We start from the raw sequence: 21916 nt of genomic DNA, 5'->3' as shown, positions 1-21916 counted from the left end.
CCTTTCCTTTGACTTAAATCCCTCCCAACACTCCCTTCAATACTGAACACAGCCCAATATAACAGGGCCAAAATTCACTAGTGTCCCCAAAATTTGGATCTGCAGTCAGATCCATGCAAATCATGGCTCTACCACTTATTACCTGTTTGACCTTGGACAAAGTACTTTTTTTATTTGACCCATCTTTCTCATCCATAAAATGGAGATAGGGAAAGAGGTTGGATTAGCTGTTCTCTAGAATTCCTTCTGATTGTCCTTCACTTTGCTTTTATCTTGTTAGATGAGTTCTGTGTGTCTTTATGTTATGATATCTATTCAGTGTCATAATGCCAGATCTATCAGTGGACATAATATTGCATTTAATCACACCAGCCCTAAAGCTTCTAAGCCTAAATTTCCTACTCACTTCAAGGCCTGTGTAAATGGCTGAATAAATAAACTTTTATAAAAATGCTTCCAAGGAGCCAAGATGGAGGATTAGGGACAGATACCCAGATGTACTCTCCCAGCATTCCCCTCCAAATAACTTTAAAATAACCATGGAATTTTGAAGCAGCAAGCCGACAAAAGGCTGGGGTAAGACATTTTTCTAGCCTAATAAAACCTAAGAGGTCATCAGTAGAAGTCTGTATCACTGTAGTGGAAGCCTGTCTGAAGCCCATACTGGCTGAGACAGCAACAGTAGCTTCTGCAACAGCAGCAGATTGAGGAGCTCTTAGTCCAGAGATTGGAAGGGGGTCAGACAATTGTTTGGAAAGAGATTATAAAGGACCACTTTGCTGTCATTGGGTACAGCTGGCATTGATTGGTAACTCTATTGACTATACACAGTTCTAGGTCATAGAGAAAGACTGATTGTCAGTCACAATGAACCATGGGCCTTAGTAACAATTACAAAGCAAAGATAAGTACTAGTACTCATAGTTGCAGAGGACCAGAGGCCCTTCCTGGATAAAGACCAGAGTGTAGAGCAGGAACATTGTGACCATAACTCTCCCAGGACCACTCCATCTTAGGAGCACAAAAAACTTGCAGACCTCCATAACTAGCTCTGAAAACATCAGCATGATAAAGGCTATAGCTTGGGACAGTGCCTTACCCCCAGGTAAGCAGAGCGCAACTTTAACATAAAGTTCAAAATCAAGAAATTGGCCAGAAAAAATGAGCAAACAACAACAAAAGAATTTGACCATGAAAAACTACTATAGTGGCAGGGAAATCCAAGACAAACTCAGAAGATAACAATGGAAAAACAGCTACCAAAAAACCCCACAACCTTCAAAGGAAAATGCTAATTGTATCCAAGCCCAATATGATTTTCTTGAATTGTTGAAGAAAAAGATAATAGTAGCAAAGGAAAAATTGGGAAAAGAAATGAGAGTGATGCATGAAAATTATGAAAAGAAAATGAACAGCTTGATAAAAGAGGCATAAAAAACTGAAGAAAATAACACCTTAAAAAGCAGAATTGGTCTAATGGCAAGATAACACAAAAATTCACTTAAGAGAATTCCTTAAAAAACAGAATTGGCCAAATGAAAAAAGAGGTACAAAAGCTCACTGAAGAAAATAATTCCTTAAAAATTGGAATTCAGTAAATAGGAGATAATGACTGGAACACTTCAAGAAACAATAAAATAAAAAAAGGAAGAAAAAAAAGGAAGAAAATGTGAAATATCTCTTTGAAAAAACAACTGATCTTGAAAATAGATTGAGAATAAATAATTTAAGAATTATTCCTGAAATTATGAAATTATTGTGGAAAGCCATGATCAAAGATAGCACCTAGACATCATATTTTAATAAATCATCAAGGAAAATGGCTCTGATATCCTAAATGCAGAGGGTAAAATAGAAATGGAAAGCATCCATCTAGAACCTTCTGAAAGAGATCCCAAAATGAAAACTCCCAGGATGATTATAGTCCAGGTTAAAGAGAAAATACTTCAAGCAGCTAGGAAAAAACAATTCAAATATCATTGAGCCATAATTAGGGTACCACAAGATTTAGCATCTTTTACACTAAAGGAGTAGAGGGCTTGGAATATGATATTCCAGAAGGCAAAAGAGTTAGAATTACAACCAAGAATCACCTACCCATCAAAATTGAGTATAGTTCTTCAGGGGAAAAATGCATAGTCAATGAAATGAAAGACTTTCAAACATTCCTGATGAAAAGACCGGAGCTGAACAGAAAATTTGTCTTTCAAATGCAAGACTCAAAAGATGCACAAAAAGTTTAGTTTCCTACATGGGAAAATCATACTTGTAACTCCTAAAAAAATTTTCATTATTAGGGCAGCTAGAAGGAGTATACATAGACAGACACAGGTATGAGTTGAATATAATGGGATGGTTATCTAAAAAATAAAATTAATGGGTGAGAAAGAAGAATACATTGGGAGAAAAGGGAGAGGTAAAATGTGGTAAAATATCTGACACAAAAGAGGCCTGAGATTTTACAGTGGAGGGGAAGATGGGGGGAAGGAGAAGAGAGTGTGTGAACCTTAACTCTCATTGGAATTTACTTAAAGAGGGAATAACATACACATTCAGTTTGGTATAGAGATATATCATACCATACAGAAAAGTAGGACAGAGAGAGCATAAGAGAAGGGTGGGGCTGATAGAAGGGAGGGCAGATTTGGGGATAAAAAAGTCATTAGCAAAACTCTTTTTTTGAGAATGAAAGATGAAAGGAGAGAGAGAATAGAATAAATGGCAGAAATACAGGATGAAAGGAAAGACGGTAATCATTACTGTGAAAAAAAATTACAGCAAGTTTCTCAAATATATAGAAAACTTAGTGATAGGGACAGCTAGGTGGAGCAGTGGAGAAACTGAGTTCAAATCTCACCTGAGACACTTAATAGCTGTGTGGCCCTGGACAAGTCACTTATCCCCAGTTGCCTTAAACATTTGAGATCATCTCCAGTCACCTCATTGTATATCTTGCCACTGGACCCAGATGGCTCTAGAGGGGAGTGTGAGGTTGGTGACCTTGCACAGCCCTCCCTCACTTAAATCCAATTCAGTACAAGTCATGATATCTGTCATGGTCCTCTTGGAGAATGAAGAACAAAAACAATAGAAAAAGTGAATAAAATTTATAGAAATAAGAGTCACTCCTCAATTGATAAACAGTCAAAGGATGTGGACAGGCAGTTTTCAGACAAAGTAATCAAAGCTATCTATAGTCATATGAAAATGCTCTAAATCACTATTGATTAGAGAAATGCAAATTAAAACAGCTCTGAACTACCACTACACCCTTAACAGATTGGCTAATATGACAGAAAAAGAAATGAAAAATGTTGAAGGATATGTGGGAAAACTGAGACATTAATGCACTGTTGGTGAAGTTGAATACTGATTTAGCCATTCTGGAAAGCAATTTGGAACTATTCCCAAAGGCTATAAAACCATGCATACCTTTTTATCAAGCAGTAGCATTGCTAAGTCTGTATTCTAAAAAGATAAAAAAAAAAGGAAAACGTAGAAAAATATTTATAGCAGCTCTTTTAGTGGTGGCAAAGAACTGGAAATTGAGGGGATGTTCATGAATTGGGGAATGACTGAGCAAGTTATTGCATATGGTTTTGATGAAATACTATTGTGCTAGGATGCTCCCAGAAAAATCTGGAAAGACATGAACTGTTGCAAAGTGAAATGATCAGAACCTGGTCAACATTGTACACAATAACAGCAAAATATTTGATGATCTACTGTGAATATCATAGCTATTCTTAGCAATACAATGATCCAGGACAGTTCTGATGGACTTACAATGAAAGGTGCTGTCTATCTCCAGAGAAAGAACTAGTGGAGTCTGAATATAGATCAAAGATAATTTTTCTTTACTTTCTTTATTTTTCTTGGGGGTTTTTTGTCTGTATTTTTTTCCACAGTATGACTTACATGGAAATGTGTTTTGTGTGACTACACATGTATGCTTGCTTTTTCAATGAGAGGGGAAGAGGTAGGAGGGTGAGAATTTGGAAAATTTTCAAAATTTGAAAAGAATGTTAAAATAGTTTTTCATATTTAATTATTTATATGCTATCTCCTCCATTAGATTTGTGTGTGTGTGTGTGGGGGGGAATGAGGATTAAGTGACTTGCCCAGGGTCACACAGCTAGTAAGTGTCAAGTATCTGAGGCCAAATTTGAACTCAGGTCCTACTGAATCCAGGGCTGGTGCTTTATCCACTGCACCACCTAGCTGCCCCCCTGTTAAAATAGTTTTTACATGTAATAGAGAAAATAAAATTTAAAAAGAAATTATATTGGGGACATTTTAGAAAAACATGGCAAGACCTATATAAACCAAGGTGAAGTAAGCAGAACCATGAGATCACTGTGCACAGTAGCAGCAATGTTGTAATGCTGATTAACTTTGAAAGATAACTACTCTGATCAGTATAATGATCTAAGACAATTCCAAAAGACTTATGGCGAAAAAGTGCTACCCACATCTAGAAAGGGAACTTATGAATTCTGAATATAAGTTGAAGTATAATTTTCTTACTTTTTCTTGCATTTAAAAAAAGGCTAATATGGAAATGTTTTGAGTGATTTTACATGTATAATTGATATGTTGTTTACCTTCTCAGTGAGTGTGTATGTAGGGGGGGTTGGGATGGAGGGATAGAATTTGGAATTCAAAATTTTAAAAGAAAAGAATGTCAAAAATGTATAATAAAAATTTTAAAGTGCAGGCAAAACAATTACTTGCCACTTCCTTAGTGCTCTCTGCATGACCTTGGGCATATCACTTAAACTTCAAAGTCTTAGCTTCCTCATGTGTAAAATAAAAGAAGTGTACTAGATGGCCATGGAGGTCACTTTTAGCTCAATGGCCCTATGATCCCCACATATGGTGACTTTACTTTTGCTTTACTTCCTGCCTGGAATGCCTTCTTTTATCCTTTCTCTCTAAACACATTCTAGTCATTCTTCAAGGCCCTTCTTTAGTCCTGCCTCCTTCAGGATTTTTTTAAATACCATGACTCATGATAGTCTCTCCTCTCCTGACCTTCCAATGCACATAGTCTGCACCAAAAAAACATTGGCTCAATTATAACCTTTCCCATCTGATTCTCTAATTGTTTTGCACATTTGCAACTAGACTCTCTTTTCCTGGAGAGCAGAAACTATGTGTTCCTTCAACATCCCCAACTTTTTCACATCCAGCATTGAACAAACACTTGGGTACATAGTAGGCATTCAAGAAACACTTGCTTCATTGACAAAAGCAAAGTCCATACTCACCAGACACTCTGCTCCTGGCCTAAATTCTTCCAAACCCCAAAAGAGAATAAGTTAAGAGATCATTTGACTTAACATCACTCACAACGTTAAAACTGGAAGGGAACCTTAAAAATCATCTGGCCCCATTCTTCTTCTTTTATAGATGCACAATCAGGCCTACAGGGATGAAATGATTTACCAAGGTCACACAGCAAATCAGTGACTCAGTCAAGTCTAGAATCCAGTTCTCTTGGCTTCCATCCAGAGTTTCCCCACTATAATCTTATGTCTTGACTAATTCTTTGCATTTTCAACGCTTCTCCCATGACTGTAATATCTGTGAATATTGCTTCCCAATAGCAATATAGCCTGTTGTCTTTTCAGCTGCACTAGCAACATTGAAGAGTTCCATGACATTTTTCAGTATCGGAGGGAGGCAAACTTCTAACTTGAACAAGACGCTGAGTAAGCTGGTGTTTGCTCCATTCCAATACCTCCCTATGGAGTACAGTGCTTAGCGCATAGTAAATGCTTAATAAATGCTTATAGATTTATTATTTTTTTAAAAAAGCAAAAGAAACACCATTATATATAGCTGTCAATATCTACTTCCTATATAGAGGAGGCATCATTTCTGAAGTTTTTAAAAAAGTTGTCTCTCTAATAGAGTTTGTATTACCTTTCTCTCTGATAAAGTTCTTTATTTTGGGAACTTCAAGACCTTCTAGTGGTCTGTTGGCACATCATTGAATGAAGGGGAAGAGGATATAATCAGGCTTCAACATACTTAAGAAGACATCCACATCACTTTGGTTAAGGTGGAAACAGGAAACTTGATTTATTGAAAAAAAAACTATTACATTTATTCCTTTGTTACACAGGTTTAAAATATTTAAAAATACCCCTTCCCTGGGCATTACAGTTAAATTTTATGACATGTTTACTGGGCTCTGAGGAAATGCACAATACGTCATTTGATAGTATATTTCAAAGGGCTTTATGTATTAGAATCTCTTCCATAGAGTTTTCTTTTCTTCCTTTTAATCAACATCTATTCAAGTCATATATATTAGGGCAAAAAAATAAAATTACACAAAAAGAATTTCTGCAAATATAAGAAGTAATTTTATTGCCATATACCGTAGCTAAAGTGGTCTTGGGAGGAGGGAGAAGGGGACATGGGACAAGTTTGTACTTCATTACAAATTACAATAGTTTAAAGGCATCAACAGGGGGAGAAAAAAAATTTTTTTAAAAATTACAAAGAAATTAAAAGGACAAAACTTCTTTGATGAGAGATCATCACAGAATCACATGACCTAGACAAAAATCACATGGTACCAACGCAACCATTCTCTATGGCTTTTCTCTTTTGAGGAGATGAAATTGTGAGCATTTGATTGTCTGCTTCCTCTTGGAATATGACTGCTGAACAATCCAGGAGCTAGAATTTTCTTTGGCATGAACAACACCTATTTTTGTTTTATTGGAGGGGATTAGTGTGCCCCCCCTCAAAGAATCTGCTGTAATTTTCTAAGCTAGTACCATTTCCCAAGTTGGGATGAGTAGGCACGATGGGAGGCACCAAGGCAAAGCACCATAGCAGTCAGCATCCTAGCCTTCTGTGGCAAACTCAGCTACCACCCCAGTGGAACACCCTGGGGACCCTGGGACTCTCTCCCTTAAAACCAACTCAGTTTCCCTTTTCACAGATGGAAAGGGCATCATGTGTAGGGAACTTTTCACAGTAAATGATCCCCTTTCCTCCCTGACTCCTGGAGTCCTCCTTCACCTGCTCTTCCCAACTCAAACCTAGGTCCCTACCCCACGAGGAGGGACAAGCCACATCCAGACATACATGGATGTTTCCACCGCAGAGATCCAAGGGAAGTAATCTGCAGAAGAACGCATTCGTGGCTTTTGCAGATGGAAATTCAAATTGCTTACGTGGAAAGAAGGCTGTGTGAAAGCAGGGCTCCTGGCAGCCATACTAGGAATTATGAAGCTAATTGCACATTTCTCTGTCTAAGCTGTTTTTAAGGCAGCCCAGCTGAGACAGCTCACATGATAACTGGACAGCTCCATCTTCATTTCAGTACAATGAACAAACATAAATTAGCACCACAAACATTCAGGAACTGAGTACAATCTGGGATAATTACAACCAGAGAACATGTATGAATAGTCTTTTCTTTTTTCCAAACCAAGTAAGTATACATAATATGTTCTACATGGGCATGATAAGCTACCAATAAGACAACAAGAGACAGGCAGAGAGGGAGGTTGGGTGTGGGGAAGAGTGCTTTCCACATACTGAATGGGTATGAAGGTGACATGAATTTATATTAAGGTCCAGGGCATGAGGCACAGGCTATACAGGCAATTGCCAATGCACAGAAGGTAGGGAGAACGCATCATGACTGGGCACCCCCAGTGTTGTATTAAGGAGTTCGTCAGATAGATAGATAGCACCACAAGAGAAATGTTTTAAAAAAAAAAGCACCAATTTTCACGTATTATTTATAGAAAACAAGATTTCCCTGCCATATACATTCTCCCATCAGGATCTGCAGGAAGAGAAAGAAAATGTTTGTTTTTTTCACAAATAATTGCAAATTAATCTAAACTTGCCTATGAGGGGAAGCATGCATAGAAAAGGCAGAATTGGAAATTGGGTTCCTCTCTTGTTTTTGCTTTTTTTTTCCATTTAAAAAGCAGAGTTGATGAAAATGTCTCAGGGAACAGTGGCACCAACATGAATTTGTTTGTTTTTATTTGTTTTGTATGGGCATCCCTCTCCAGCATGAATTCTTTCTGACTTGTATACTTGTCCCTTCTGTGGCAATTTCTCAGTTGAGGGTTCCCATTGCTAATTAGTAATGGAAAGCAAGAATGGAATTCAGACGAGTTGTCCCTGTTTCTAGTTTCCCATTGGAATTGTGGTTTCATCTGCATGCATGTTGAGAAGCCAGGAATACTTAACATTTATAATAATATACAACACAAATATTTACTTACAAACTTACAAAAATATAAGCACCTTTAGTACATGGGAAAGGTATACACAGAATGACATTTAGCAATCATCTTTGGGGGGATTTTTTTTCTTAATAAATGGAGGCACTAACAATTGTGGAAATGACCTTTACAAAATTTTCTTTGAAACATTTTTGAAGGTCAAGTGAATCGCACATTTTCAAGTTTCTTTTATACCTAAAAAACAAAACACTGTCCATGAACACTGATCGGTTGCAAGTTGTGATAAGAAAAGTCTTTGCCCTATGTTGTTTCTTTTTTTGCCATGATATGTTGGAGTGTATGAAATGTGAGGTCCACAGAAAAACTGGAGAAACAAGCATTTGGTGGGATGGACAATAGTTGGCTTTTGATTGGCTGCCTGTCATGGATGGTTCATTTAGATCATGTGATTCGATTCCTGTTAGGAGGAGCAGTTCTCTCTTTGCTTTATTCTCTGTCTTGGTCTTAGATTCAACACAGTGAGTGCTGTGGCACAGTTGAATTCAGGTGGATTGGGAGGGGTTGGGGTGAACTTTAAAAAAAAAGAGACCATTTGCTGTCCAGTATCAACGTGCGTGTGACACACACACAAAAAAAAAAATGGTGAAATGAGGTTACGATGTTGCTCATTTGGAGACTAGATTTGGGTGGCTCTTAACCCATGAAGCAAGCTGGTCCCACTTCGAATCCAAATTTCTGTGAGGCTTCACCAAAGTCATTAAACATAATGTCCACGATAGGCACTTGTTCCACTTTGGGGGAGTTGACTTCGAGAACAGTCTTCTGGTAGCCTTTCTTTGTCTAAAATTACAAGGATAGAGGAAAGGGGGAGAGAAGCAAAGAGACTGATTAAAAAGGAAAAGTCCCAATCCCTGGGAGGTTAGTGCAATCATCAAATACAGTCTGCTTACAGAGAAATGTATGTGGGGTAACACATGAACTAGATCGCCTTAATGCAGTAGTCTGCAGATGGAATATAGCCCTGAGAATTCACAGACCAATACAAATGGTTTGTTGTTGCTGTTGTCATTCAGTCTTATATGACTCTCTGTGACCCCTTTTGGTGTCTTTTTGGCAGAGATACTGGAACAGCTTGTCATTTTCTTCTCCAGTTTATTTTATAGATGAGGAAACTGAGGCAAACAGGATTAAGTGACTTGTCCAGGGCACATAGCTAGTAAATGTCAGAGGTTGGATTTGAACTCACAAAGCTGAGTCTTCATGACTCTAGGCCCAATGTTCTATTCACTGTACCACCTAGATGTCCTAAATGGTTTGCTAGAGCAAATCAAACTTGGGCCCCAGGAGACAAATCCTATTAATGATCCACGTCACTGTCCAGTTGCTATTGCAACTGGACAGAATCAAATATGGCTACCTAGCTTCCCTGTAGTCTAGCAGTCTGTGGGAACCACAGAATGTAGGACTATGGGCCTTGAAGCAACCTGAGAGAGGATAAGTCCAGTATCCTCACAGTACAGATATGGAAACAAGACTTAAAGACATAAAGTAACTTGTGCCAAGGTCACACAGAGTTGGTTGCAGGGTAGAGACCTAGGTCTTCTGAATTTTAGTCAATATAATAATAACATATTTAATAATATCTAACACTTATATAGTTATTTGAATCTCCCAAAGCTTTTTAAAAACATACCTTCACACAGGCTTCACAATAACCGTGTGAGGCAAGCACTATCATTATCATTACCCTAATTTTATAGATTAGGAAGCTGAGATTCTGAGAGGTGACTCTGTGACTAGACAGTAAGCATCAGAAGGGAGATTTGAACCTAGGCAGTTTTGTTTTCATATCTAGAATGCTATCTGCTATATTACATTTGTCATGGGGTGCAGAGCACCCCAGAATTTCTCTGGGGCCCACCGAGGAATCTTGTCCTTGAGAGACTAAACCAGAGGACAGATATGCTTAGAGAGATAAGTGGAACCAAATCGGACTGAGCTAGCTATCGATCTCCACCCTTCATTCTGGTCTCCCTTACCCCCAGGGAGATAAGTTTAAGTGTGGCTGTGGCCTTTTTGTCCTGAAGAGTGATCCATAGCCACCCCTCACCCAATTCCTCCAGTCACTGCCAGTGGAGGATGGTCCTCCCTCACTAAAGGAACTTTCCACAGGCAGATGGTCCACCCCCATCAGTCCTCTATAAAAGTACCTGCCATTCTCCTGCTCAAGAGATTGGTACCTCTGAGCCACGTGCTTTGTGCCTATCTCCCCATGAGAAGTCCAAGGATTTCTGTCATGGTTTCCCTCCCCCCACCCTTCCCTTCCCTTGCCCCTAAATAAACTACCACCTTATTCTAACTGCTTTTGTGTGCAAGAGGGTGTGATTCTTTAAAGAAGAATTCCTAAGAACCCCAACCCATACCCCATTTCCCCCATTACACATTGCTCCTTCAAGTTAATAGAAAGGCCAGTGAACTTGGCCTAATTTTAGGCAGATGGAACATGAGTATTTCCCAAACTTGAAACTTCAGGGAAACTTGGGAAAAGTATAATAGACCTAGTGGGTATATCTGAAAGGTCATTTCGGAGTCTGAAGAGGGAAGTCCTTCATTAGGTAGAGATTATACTATATGTTCTCTTAAGGTCCCTTCCAACTCTGAGAGGCTGTAGTTTGTGGTTTTTGTTGTTGTTGTTGTGGGGGGTTTTTTGTTTGTTTGTTTTTGTGGGGCAATGGGGGTTAAGTTACTTGCCCAGGGTCACACCGCTAGTAAGTGTCAAGTGTCTGAGGCTGGATTTGAACTCAGGAACTCCTAATCCAGAGTCAGTGCTTTATCCACTGCACCACCTAGCTGCCCAAGGCTGTAGTTTTAATGTAAGCTTTTCTATGTAAAAATATAGACCTGGAGCTTCACCCCCAACACACACCCTTTGGGACTAGGCTAGGGAATGAGGACACAGTGACTCCAATACAGGCCTTTTACCTCCCTAAGGATGGGGCAGAAATTGCCAAACAGATATTTGCAATTTCATCTGAATTTATGGGCTGCGTGCCTATGATTACCAAAGTGCTTTGAGAGGACATATTTAAAGTTTGATAGAATCCTCAAGGGTTCTGACTGTTTTACTGGGCTGGCTGGTCACCCCGTTATTTCAGAAACATAAATAACTATTATGGTAGCAGCAATGTTCCCCCTGGGGCATGCAAAACTGCACAAACAAGTGAATTTATGCGATGTAGCTTTTCAGCCCATCACACTCCATGATTTGTTTCTCTCCAAAGGACTGGGCACATCCGAGCAACTGTGCCCATCAGGGCAATAAGATCAGTGGTTAACACATCCAAATAATGGCCCGGGAATTAGAACTTCAATTCCTTTGATATTTGTTATTACAATACAAATCAATCCAAGTCTCTTAGGCCACAGCAGGTGTTCTAGCCTAACATATGTATCCTATATTTCTTTGGGAACTCTCCTCAGCTAAGGAACTAGAGAGTGCCAAGAGGGAGAAGCAGAATTCACTAACATGATATCTAGTTGGTCAGTTAGGGAGGGGTCATTTGGCCCTTTGCAGTGGGCTAAGGGGCATGCTGGGGGGGGAGGGGCTGGCAGCTAGATTGTGTATTGCCTGAGTAGAGGACTGAGATCTTAAAATGTCTTTTCTCTTAGATCTGGTCATTACTGGCTACCATTGAATGCTGGAGCTGTTGTTCACAGATGAAGCAGAGAAAGCTGATGACTGGACTTACTGTATTTGAAGAGAGAGGCCAAGAGGGGAAAGGAATGGACTCATGATAGAGACAGACGGGGAAGTGAGAGGATCTATATTCAAATTCTACCCCTGTCTTTTATAAATCATTTTGGGTCTCAGTTGCCTCAAATATAAAAACAATATGAAGTTTCTGAATTCCCCTCTAGCTCTGGCTCTATGAACCTATGAGCCTTAAAATCCCACACCTAGAATGAGGGGAACCCTCACTGGATTTTATTACAAGAGGGGAGTTTAAGACCAATGATGAACCATCCTACTTCATCCAGTGGAGAAGAAAATAAATGGAGTTTATCCCTCTGAGAGGAAGGATGGATTGGGATAATAAACAGACTCAAGGTAAATTCTTAGAAGAGAAGTCCATGGGGGCAGCTAGGTGGCGCAGTGGATAAAGCACCGGCCCTCCTGGATTCAGGAGTACCTGAGTTCAAACCCGGCTTCAGACACTTGATACTTACTAGCTGTGTGACCCTGGGCAAGTCACTTAACCCTCATTGACCAGCAAAAAACCAAAACCAAAACAAAACAAAACGACAACAACAAAAGAAGAAGAAGAAGAAGAAGAGAAGTCCATGGTGAGTCGTTAAGCAAAGTAAGGGTTGGAGTTACTAGCCGTGATTAAACATCAAGAAGGGTGACCATGGCTTTCCCCAAATGGGGTTCTTTGAGGTCCTTCTCAGATTGGCCACTGGAAGAGTTTTAACTAGTAATTTTGAAAATCGGGGCAATCCAATTGATCATAGGAGAGTTAGGTGTGGAGAGGACCACAGAGTAGTTCCTATGGTGGGGGAGAAAGAAACAGCATATATTTGGGGGTTCTCCTCTCTCCCAATTGATCAGTGATCTCCTAATTATCTAATCTAAGGACATTTTCTCAATCTTCATCCTTGATCTTCCTGTAGCATGGGATGAACATTACTGACCACCTGTTCTCCAAAAAACTCTTTTCTCTCTGGGTTTTTGTCCCTGCTCTCTCCTCTCTTCCTCTCCATCTGGACACTCCTCTGACCAACCGACTGACCCACTGACTGACCGACCGACTGACTGACCTCCCCCTCCCTCCCTCTCCCCCCCCCTCTCTCTGTGGGGCAAGGAGAGTTAAGTGACTTGCCTAGAGTCACACAGCTAATAAGTGTCAATTGTTTGAGGTCAGATTTGAACTCAGGTCCTCCTGAATCCAGGGCTGGTGCTTTATTCACTGTGCTACCTAGTTGCCTTCTGATGTCTCTTTCACTGGACCTCCCACTAACTGGGTGTTCCCCAGGGTGCATTCTGGACATTATCCTCTTTTCTCTCTACAATCTTCCTTGGTGATCACTTTAGCCCCTAAAGGTTCAATTATCATCTCTCTGTTTATGACTCCCAAAACCACATGTCCAGCTATAGTTTCTCTTCCTGAGTTCCAGTCCCAGATAACCAATGGCTTCCATTTCAAATTGGATAGCCCATAGACATCTCAAAATTAGCATGTCCAAAACAGAACTGTATCTCTCCCTCAGACAATTACTGGTTGGGTGATCCTGGTCAAGTCATTAACCTTTTGCAGTCTCAGTTTTCTAGTCTATAAAAAGGACATAATAGTGCCTACCTCTGAGGGTTGTTGTGAGGATCAAATATATGAAAGGGCTTTGAAAACCTTAAAGTTCTATATAAATGTGAACCGTTATTATTATTATTATTCATTTCCCTCACCTAACATAACTAATAAGTTGTCAAATTTTAATGTTTCTTTCTCCATTATATTTCTTGCATATGTGCCCTTCTCTCTACTCACATAGCCAATACCTTTGCTTGACCCCTCAATACCTCTTGTCTGGACTATTGCAACAGCCTCTTAACTGGCCTTGCTGTCTCATTTCTTTCTAATTCATTCTCCGTACAGTTGCCAATGCAATTTTCTTAAAGTGTGTCCCCTCTCCTCTGACTCCATAAATTCCAGAAGCTCTGTAATATCTCAGATCAAATATTAACTCATTTTGGCATTTAAAGCTCTTCACAATCTGGCCTCTTTTTATCTTTCCAGATATCTTATTTATTACTCTGCTTCATTCACTTTCAGCCATACTGGCTTACTTGCTGTTTCTCACCAATGATGTTTCACCATGCTTTTGCAATGGCTGACCCCCATGTCTGGAATGTTCTGCCTCCTCTTGCATCCATCTCATTTTATCTCTGCTTCCTTCAAGATTCAGCTTAGCTCCTACTTTATTCCTCTCAAAGGTTACCTTCAGTCTATTTTCTTTTTTTCTCTTTTTTTCTTTTTGCAGGGCAATGAGAATTAAGTGACTTGCCCAGGGTCACACAGGTAGTAAGTGTCAAGTATGTGAGGCCGGATTTGAACTCAGGTCCTCCTGAATCCAGGGCTGGTGCTTTATCCACTGCACCACCTAGCTGCCCCCAATGTATTTTCTTTATACATCTTGTACATACCTATTGTCTCCCCCATTAAACTGGAATATCCTTAAGAGCAGAGGCTGTTTTTACTTTTTTTGTATCACTATTATTTAGCACAGTGCCTACCTTAGAGTAAGTTCTTAATGAATGCTTGTTGATTGATTTGTTCTTTTTAAACTAATTAGTCTTGCTAACTAGATGCCAGGCTCAGATGTTTCTACATTGCAGGAGGGCAAATACTGTCAGTAACCTATAAATTTTGACACCCTTATATAGTTCTAGGCAGCCTATCCCTAGTTATAAGTCTGGCATGGGCACAAACCTGGTTAGGGTGGCAGTTGGATGTGTACAAAGTTGCAAATTCGCCAAGTGTCTGTGGAGTGAGTTTGAAGGCTACCCAATGTTTTTACTGCTGAGGTATCTTCTTCATCACATTGTATTTGATGGAGAGAAAAAAAAATTAAATAGGTGAATGGTAAAGTGTTAGACCTGGAGTCAGGAAGATCTGAGTTTGAATCCTGCCTCAGACACTTAGTTGTGTGATTGGACCTATCATTTACTCTCTTTCAACATCAGTTTACTCATCTATAAAATAGGGATGATAACAGCATCTATATCATAGACTTATTGTGAGATTCAAATGAGATAACCTATGAAGAGCTTTGCAAATCTTAGCGCAATGTAAAAACAATATCAACAACAACAATAAGAATAAGAATAGCTAGCATTTATATAGTGCTCTAAGGTTTATGAAGCACTGTACTTACGTAATCTCATTTGATCCTGGTAGGTGTTATTATTATCCCTGTTTTACAGATGAGGAAACTGAGGCTTAAGTGACAGGTTAAGTGACTTGCCCAGGGTCATGCTGCTCATAAATATCTGAGTCAGATTTGAACTTGGGTCTCCCTGACTCCAAGTCCAGCATTCTTACTCATTGGGCCACCTAACTGCCTAAATACTAGCTATTATTATTATTAGTGGTAGTGGTAGTTGTAGTTGTAGTAGTAGTAGTAACAGTAGTAGCAGTAGTAGTAGTACCAAGTCTCCCCTCTTCTCTCCAATTATGTCCTAGGGCAGGTTGGGAGCACCAAGCCCTGGTTCTAGCCCTTTGCTCTAACAAAGTGACCTTGTTTATTTCTTCAACCCAATATCCTAAATTCCCTGTTTTGGATGTCAGGGTAGATTTCCTTCAACCCAATTATTTTATCACATTTTAAAATGTAATTATTTGCCTTCCTCATAAATCAGCTCTGCCAGTTTGTCCATACCCCAGGCTAGACTCAGGAGCCTCTGGCTCTCACTGTGGAGATGAAAGATATTGAGTCTCCCTAGGCTCAGAGGCCTGGAAAATCAATGATCTCATATAGATTTCAGAATCTGGGGAAGAGGGAAGAATGCTCTTTTCTCTTTACAACAATGGGAGGAGAATTAAGGATGACAATTACATTCTCCCCTTTCGCCCACACTGTATTCGCTGTTTCCTCAAAGTGAATGAAGGGCACAGCTTTATCAGGGGCTAATCTGGAGCTCACAGTTTTTGGATACTTCCTAAAAGGAGTTGGAGTAGCCTTCTTATCCTATGATAAGAAGGGCAAGATCTTCCAAAACACACACACACACACACACACACACACACACACACACACACACACACACTCACTCTCTCTCTCTCTCTCTCTCTCATATCTATATTCAGTTATTCCTTTTGCCTAACGTAGAGTCCCTAGAACACCTCCATTCTATTTGTGCCTCCATAGAACAAGTATTACCTTGAGGAGATGATGAATTAAACCCTAGGACCTATCAACAAATCATCTAGTGAGACAAACTTATTGGGTTATAGCAGGACCCAGAGTTTAGGTACATTTTGATTCAGGGTTGCATGAAGGAAAGGTCCATCTCTTATCCTTCAGTCAAAACTCTGGAACTTTGTATATAAACATGGATTGCAGTTCTGATCTCCTCTCTTTCATGGGAATGCATGTACCACCCTGCAGATATGAAGATATAGTCCCTAAGCCACCATAAGTAGGACTTTGAGATATTTTCCCAGCAGCTGGGTTGAAATGAGCCCTCTAAACCCTGTGCCCTTTGTCACCAAGGGAATGCATGAACACACACATGATGGCTGTGTATGTGTATATATGCATGTATGTTTGTATATGTATATATACACATGTGTATATATACATACATAAAATACATGTATACATATGTACAAATGTATATATTAGAAGAAATATTGCAGAGTGGATAGAGAATTGGCCTTGAAGCCGGGAAGACCTGCATCCAAATTCTGCCTCTGATACATACTGATTGTGCCCACTTGGACAAGTTACTGAATCTCTCAGCAACCTAGGTAAGTGGTGATAGACTCAAATAAAAAGAGGGCCACTAAACCATATATAAGGATCCCTTTGAGCTGTATATTGATGTGGAAAGCCACACATTGACACTATCTATGTCTTGTTGTATTTTTATTTATTTTATTAAATATTTGCCAATTTGATGTTAGTCTGGTTTAGGCTGTGTTTGACACCTCTGCCCTAAGCATTTTCTAAGATTATAACATGCAGAGAAGATATTGAACTGCATTAGCAGAGAGAGATTCCTTACCCAGGAGTTCCCAAAAGAAATCACAGTTCAGTCCATATCGAATCCTATAGAGCTAAATGTTCATTAAGTCAACCTTGGCCCTAGGGGTATGGTACACTGACCATGGTATCAATGAAATACTTACTGCACAGCCATCCATGAGAGCTCGGATATAGGGGTTGTTGTCATAGGACATCTCTTCATCATTGGAGCCCAAGAAGCGAATGGCTTTGTCATAGCTGCCTGTGGTGGCATCTTGCCAGGCGACTGACTGGTAGCAGTTATAAGTGATGTTCTGGCGTGCCGAAGCACTGAGGAGCCTGAGGAATGTCATCTGTACCACTCCGACTGGATTTCCCTCTGAGTCCACGTAGGAGAGCTAAAGTGTATTGGAGACAAGGAAGGGAAGGAGAAACTAGGCAGTGACATAACAGTAATGAATGACCCATAAAATCCTGGCATTTATATATAGTGCTTTATGCTTTCCAAATTGCAGTCCCATTTTTTATATCATTTGAAATACAGTGTAAAGTCACAATTGAACAACTTTGAACTACATAAACACACCTGAAAGCCTTTTTTTAATGAAAACAAAATCAGCTGCCTTAAGAATGCACAGGTTCAAAAGGAACTTTGCATTTTGTCATGGCATGTATCATGCTCCATTTTTGCCCCTCAGTGACATCTGATTCATGTCCTCACTAGATGTTAGTTGCCAATGGCAAGGACCCTATCTTTATCAAAATGTTGGATCCCCTTCAGTGCTGAACACAGTTCTCTGTGCAGAGTGGGTGCTTATAAATTTGACTGGCTATTGTCCAATGAACAAATGACCTCTCAGTGGTCAAAGTCTGAACATCCAGAGCTCGAGGATAAGCTTAAATCTCACTTATGCTACAAAGCCTTCCTTAACCACCTCATCCCTGCACCATCTCTCCTCTGTATGAATTTCTAAGTATTTGTTGTTTGTCATTTGGTCATCTCACCCTGTTTTTAGGCTGTTTTGTGTATCAGATTCTCATTTCTCCAATGAGATGATAAGATTTCAAAGGCACAGATTGTCTTACATTTCCTTTCTTTTCTAGGGGTCATACTTATACTACTTCTGTACCTTCCATAGTTCCTAGTACAGGAATATAACAACCAAAACAACAATTTACATTTTCTTTAAACCAAAAGTTGCCCTGTCTGTGGATCATACAAGGATCAAGCAGTTCTAAAAACCTGGCTCAAAGCAATCAGGATGAGGACCTATCATATTTACATAAAACCTACAGCTTTAGTTGGGAATCATCCACCATTGAGGATGGGTTAAGGAACATCTGGTTCCAGTGGCAGGTTTTGAAGAAAGAATTTCCTATACCACAGAAAGGTATCAACAAATTATGTCCCACACTAGCTATGATGGCTATCAGATAACTGAAAGGTTTGGTGACATAATCCAAAGTGGGCATACTGTCTCATCAGGGATGCCATCTAACATTCAGAAGGCTGCATTTCCATGTTAGAAGACAGAGGAGAGATCAAGACATATGGAACACTGGTAGCCAAGTCTCCAATATTCACACCAAAGGGAAAGGAAGAACAGAAAGCATATCTCTGAATAATGGTCAATATCAAAGGTATGCCAATTAGGCTGTGGATTATATTGTGGATTTTCCTGTATTTTACTGATGGATTTATCCTAATTGGGTCTTACTTTGCATCACAGCAAAGTGAATTTGCTTTCCTTAAGCCCCCCTTAATGGAAGGATTGGGAAGGTTCCCAGAAGGGTGAAGTTAACCTGAGGCTTCATATTTTTAAGCAACTTTTGAGATCAGAAAATTGATAAGCAAAACTGATAATCAAGAGCCCTTAGCTTAATAACACAAGAATGGCTTCCTCTGTACCACTGGAAAATGAAGAAAAGAAACCAAAACTCAATTAAAAACATAAGAAGATGCTCTGTCTCAATGTGTCCCTGCCAACAGAGCTTGATTGAATATGCTGGAGCCCAATCTGAAGGGTGGCATGTGGGCCTTGGTCCCTTTGGCATATTCTAGGGAAACTTCTAGGGGAACCAAAGAGTGCAGACATCTGGAGATCTCAGTATCCTTTTGAATACACATGGGTCCTCCTGTACAATCTTTATATACCCATCTGTAACAAGGAAAAATTTCTCCAGTAGGCAGACTCTGGCCTGTCATTCCATTCTTCACAGATGGATGCATATTTCCCCCATCCACAGTTACAGCTGGCTTGCTTGGCATTGAAAAGAGGCTGGTTTACTAAACCTCCTAGGAAAAAATAATCCCAGAGCCTGGAGAGACAAGAAAAAACTCTCTCTAAGCTTCCCCTAAAGAGTCATGGAACAATAGTCAGGGAAGACACCATCCTACTTGGCTCCAATAGCAATGGATGGATGAAGTAATTCTCTAATGTAAGGTACTTGTCATTTAAGTAGCTGATCAATCAAAGACTTTTTTATTGATGTTTGGAACACCATTATGGACACTGGAGGAGAAGGAAATACAAGGAAATATGAGATGTTTAAGGCATTTGTAATCTAAATATATATTAAGCATAAATATACATGAAGAGATATCATGAAACAAAGCAGTATACAAGATCCAAATTGCACTTGGTCAGAATGTCAAGGAGTTGTCATTTCATAGATGAATGGATTCCCTTCACCCATGCAGCTGGCAATCTGTCCATAAAACTTTGTGCTTAAGTCTTGGTTGCCAAACATGCAAAGATGTTCATAGGGCCATAGATGTAGAGCTTGAGGGGGACTCAGAGAACATCTGGTCCATCCCCCTCATTTTACAGATGAGGAAACAGAAGCCCACAAAGGTTAGGTGACTTATCTAATGTCACATAGGTAGTAAGAGTTAGGGGAAGGATTTGAATTTAGTGTTATCTGCCTTCAGAGTCAGTGGTCTTCCCACTGGAATACAATGTTCACAGGAAGGAAGGATTGGTTCTGTCTAGAGTAGTCAGGGGCAGTTTTTTTATGGAAAGGGTGAAAGTTGAGCTAAGTTGGGTTGGGAAGGGTTTGGTATGCCTTTTAAGAGCTGATCAAGTCAGATAACATCGAATTCATAATAAACCCTTATAGTTTTCTAATTGAGTTAAAATCCTAAAATGGCATGAAAGGTAGGCAAAGTTAGGCTTTGATTCTGTGGGCTGAATCAGGAGCTATTTAATTCCTAAGTCAGGGCCATGGTGACACATCTGAGTTCTGATGAGCTGGGAGCACAGGTAGAAATATGGTCACAGAGTGGGAATCTCCTCCTGAGCAAAGGTCAGTGCCATTTGCTCTAATGAAAGGTCCCTATATTACTTGGTGATCAACCCAAAGGCCAGGCTTACAGAGAATCTAGTTATGGGCATATATAGAAAATTCTCTTTTAAAAATATTTTAGGCCATACAGAGTCAAACTGTTGAGACCAAAATGCAGAGTCACAGAACGTTGGAACTAGAAGGGACCTCAGGGGAAAACTAGTCTAACTCATACCTGATCTAGAATTCCCTCTATAACACACCTGATAATTGACCATCCAGATTCTTTTTGATGAGCTCTATTGAGAGGAAAAGCGCAATATCTCACTCTACTACTGGAGATCCCTAAGTGTCAGGGAGTTATTCCTTATATTAAATCTAAATTTGCTATTTAGATTGTTCCTTGCTTTATCCTCCACAGCCGAGCTGATGAAATCTAATTTTCCATATTATGACTTTCAATGACAATTTTCTTAGTCCTCTCCCCACCCCAGTCTTCTCATTTCCAGGCTACCATCACTAGTTCCTTCAATTTTTCCCCATATGGTGAGACCTTGAGTCTCTTTACCATCTTGGTGACCCTCCTCCAGCTGCTCTTCATATTATTAATGCTCATCTTAAAATGTGGTTACCACATCTGAATATAACAGCCTAGATGTGATGTGATCAGGGAAGAGTACCACAAGGGTATAACCTTCCTAGTTCTGGACACTATAACTTCTTTTAATGGAGTCTAAGATCCCATTAGCCTTTTTGTCTGCCATACCTTTTTGTAGACTCATATTGAGCTTTTAGCTTACTAAAACTTCCAGATTTTTTTCAGATAAACTTTAGCCCTCAGATTTTTTCATGGAAAAGAATAGTGCATATTTTGCCAACTGCAAGTAGTTAACAAAGTCTAATATATCAGGAAATATGAATGACTTTGTAGGCCATGACATAGAATTTTTTTTTCTTTTTCTAGAAGGCAATTGTAAAGGTAGCTAATCTGCAAGAAGGAACCACTTCTTTTTCCCATCCTAAACAAAATCTAGACGTTAAATGAAGGTGGGTCAAATCTAGTGGTGTTGGTGGGGGCGGGGGAAAAGAGTATATGTGTGTGTGTAGGGGGGGGGGAACCAAACAAAACCATAGTTAGTGCTTGGGGTTGAAACACTTGAGTTCAAATCCTAGTTCTGGATTGTGACTTTTGGTAATTTACTTCATTTATCTGAACCTAGATGTATTCATTTGTAAAATAAGGGGCAAATATGATGATCCCTAATTTCCCTTAAAACTCTAACAGAGGGATTTTGTTTTAGATCATAAAACATATTCATATCTAATCATTAATTTTACTGATATTATATTTTGTAAAGACATGCTTTCCTGATATCATTTAATTCATGGCATTTCTCCATCCTACAACCACTCAATTTTTAAAAATCAAGATGAATTAAAACTAATTTTTCTTTGAGTGTTTTTTTTTTTTGGTGGAGGAAAAGGGTGAGATAAAGGGGAGAATTTTGTGACCCTGTAGAAAGTCTTCATGGGGGTTGCAGATTCATTACTGGGAATCATTTCCTTAGATGGTAACATTCCTGTTCCTTCCCTTGATTTGAAAACAAAGCAAGAGTCCAATGTTTTCAGCACCTGACTTCATGGCCCCAAATAGGTCTAGA

At 39.5% G+C, this 21916-nt stretch overlaps 1 protein-coding gene across 1 annotated transcript in view; it reads right to left on the bottom strand.

The window, feature by feature from the left end:
- Nucleotides 1–6074: 6074 nt before the first annotated feature.
- Nucleotides 6075–21916, bottom strand: part of COL5A1 (collagen type V alpha 1 chain) — a 298612-nt gene continuing 282770 nt past the window's right edge. The window contains exons 65-66 of the mRNA XM_043985817.1: nucleotides 17135–17368; nucleotides 6075–9068 (exon numbers count right to left, since the gene is read on the bottom strand). Coding sequence (XP_043841752.1) covers nucleotides 8922–9068; nucleotides 17135–17368 — 381 coding nt within the window. The 3' untranslated portion in view covers nucleotides 6075–8921. The remainder of the gene's footprint in view (nucleotides 9069–17134; nucleotides 17369–21916) is intronic.

The sequence above is a fragment of the Dromiciops gliroides genome, chromosome 2 (genome assembly GCF_019393635.1).
Source record: "Dromiciops gliroides isolate mDroGli1 chromosome 2, mDroGli1.pri, whole genome shotgun sequence".
NCBI classification, from domain to species: domain Eukaryota; kingdom Metazoa; phylum Chordata; class Mammalia; order Microbiotheria; family Microbiotheriidae; genus Dromiciops; species Dromiciops gliroides.
The sequence above is the reverse complement of the archived record's forward strand: the minus strand, read 5'-3'. Positions and strand labels throughout refer to the sequence as shown.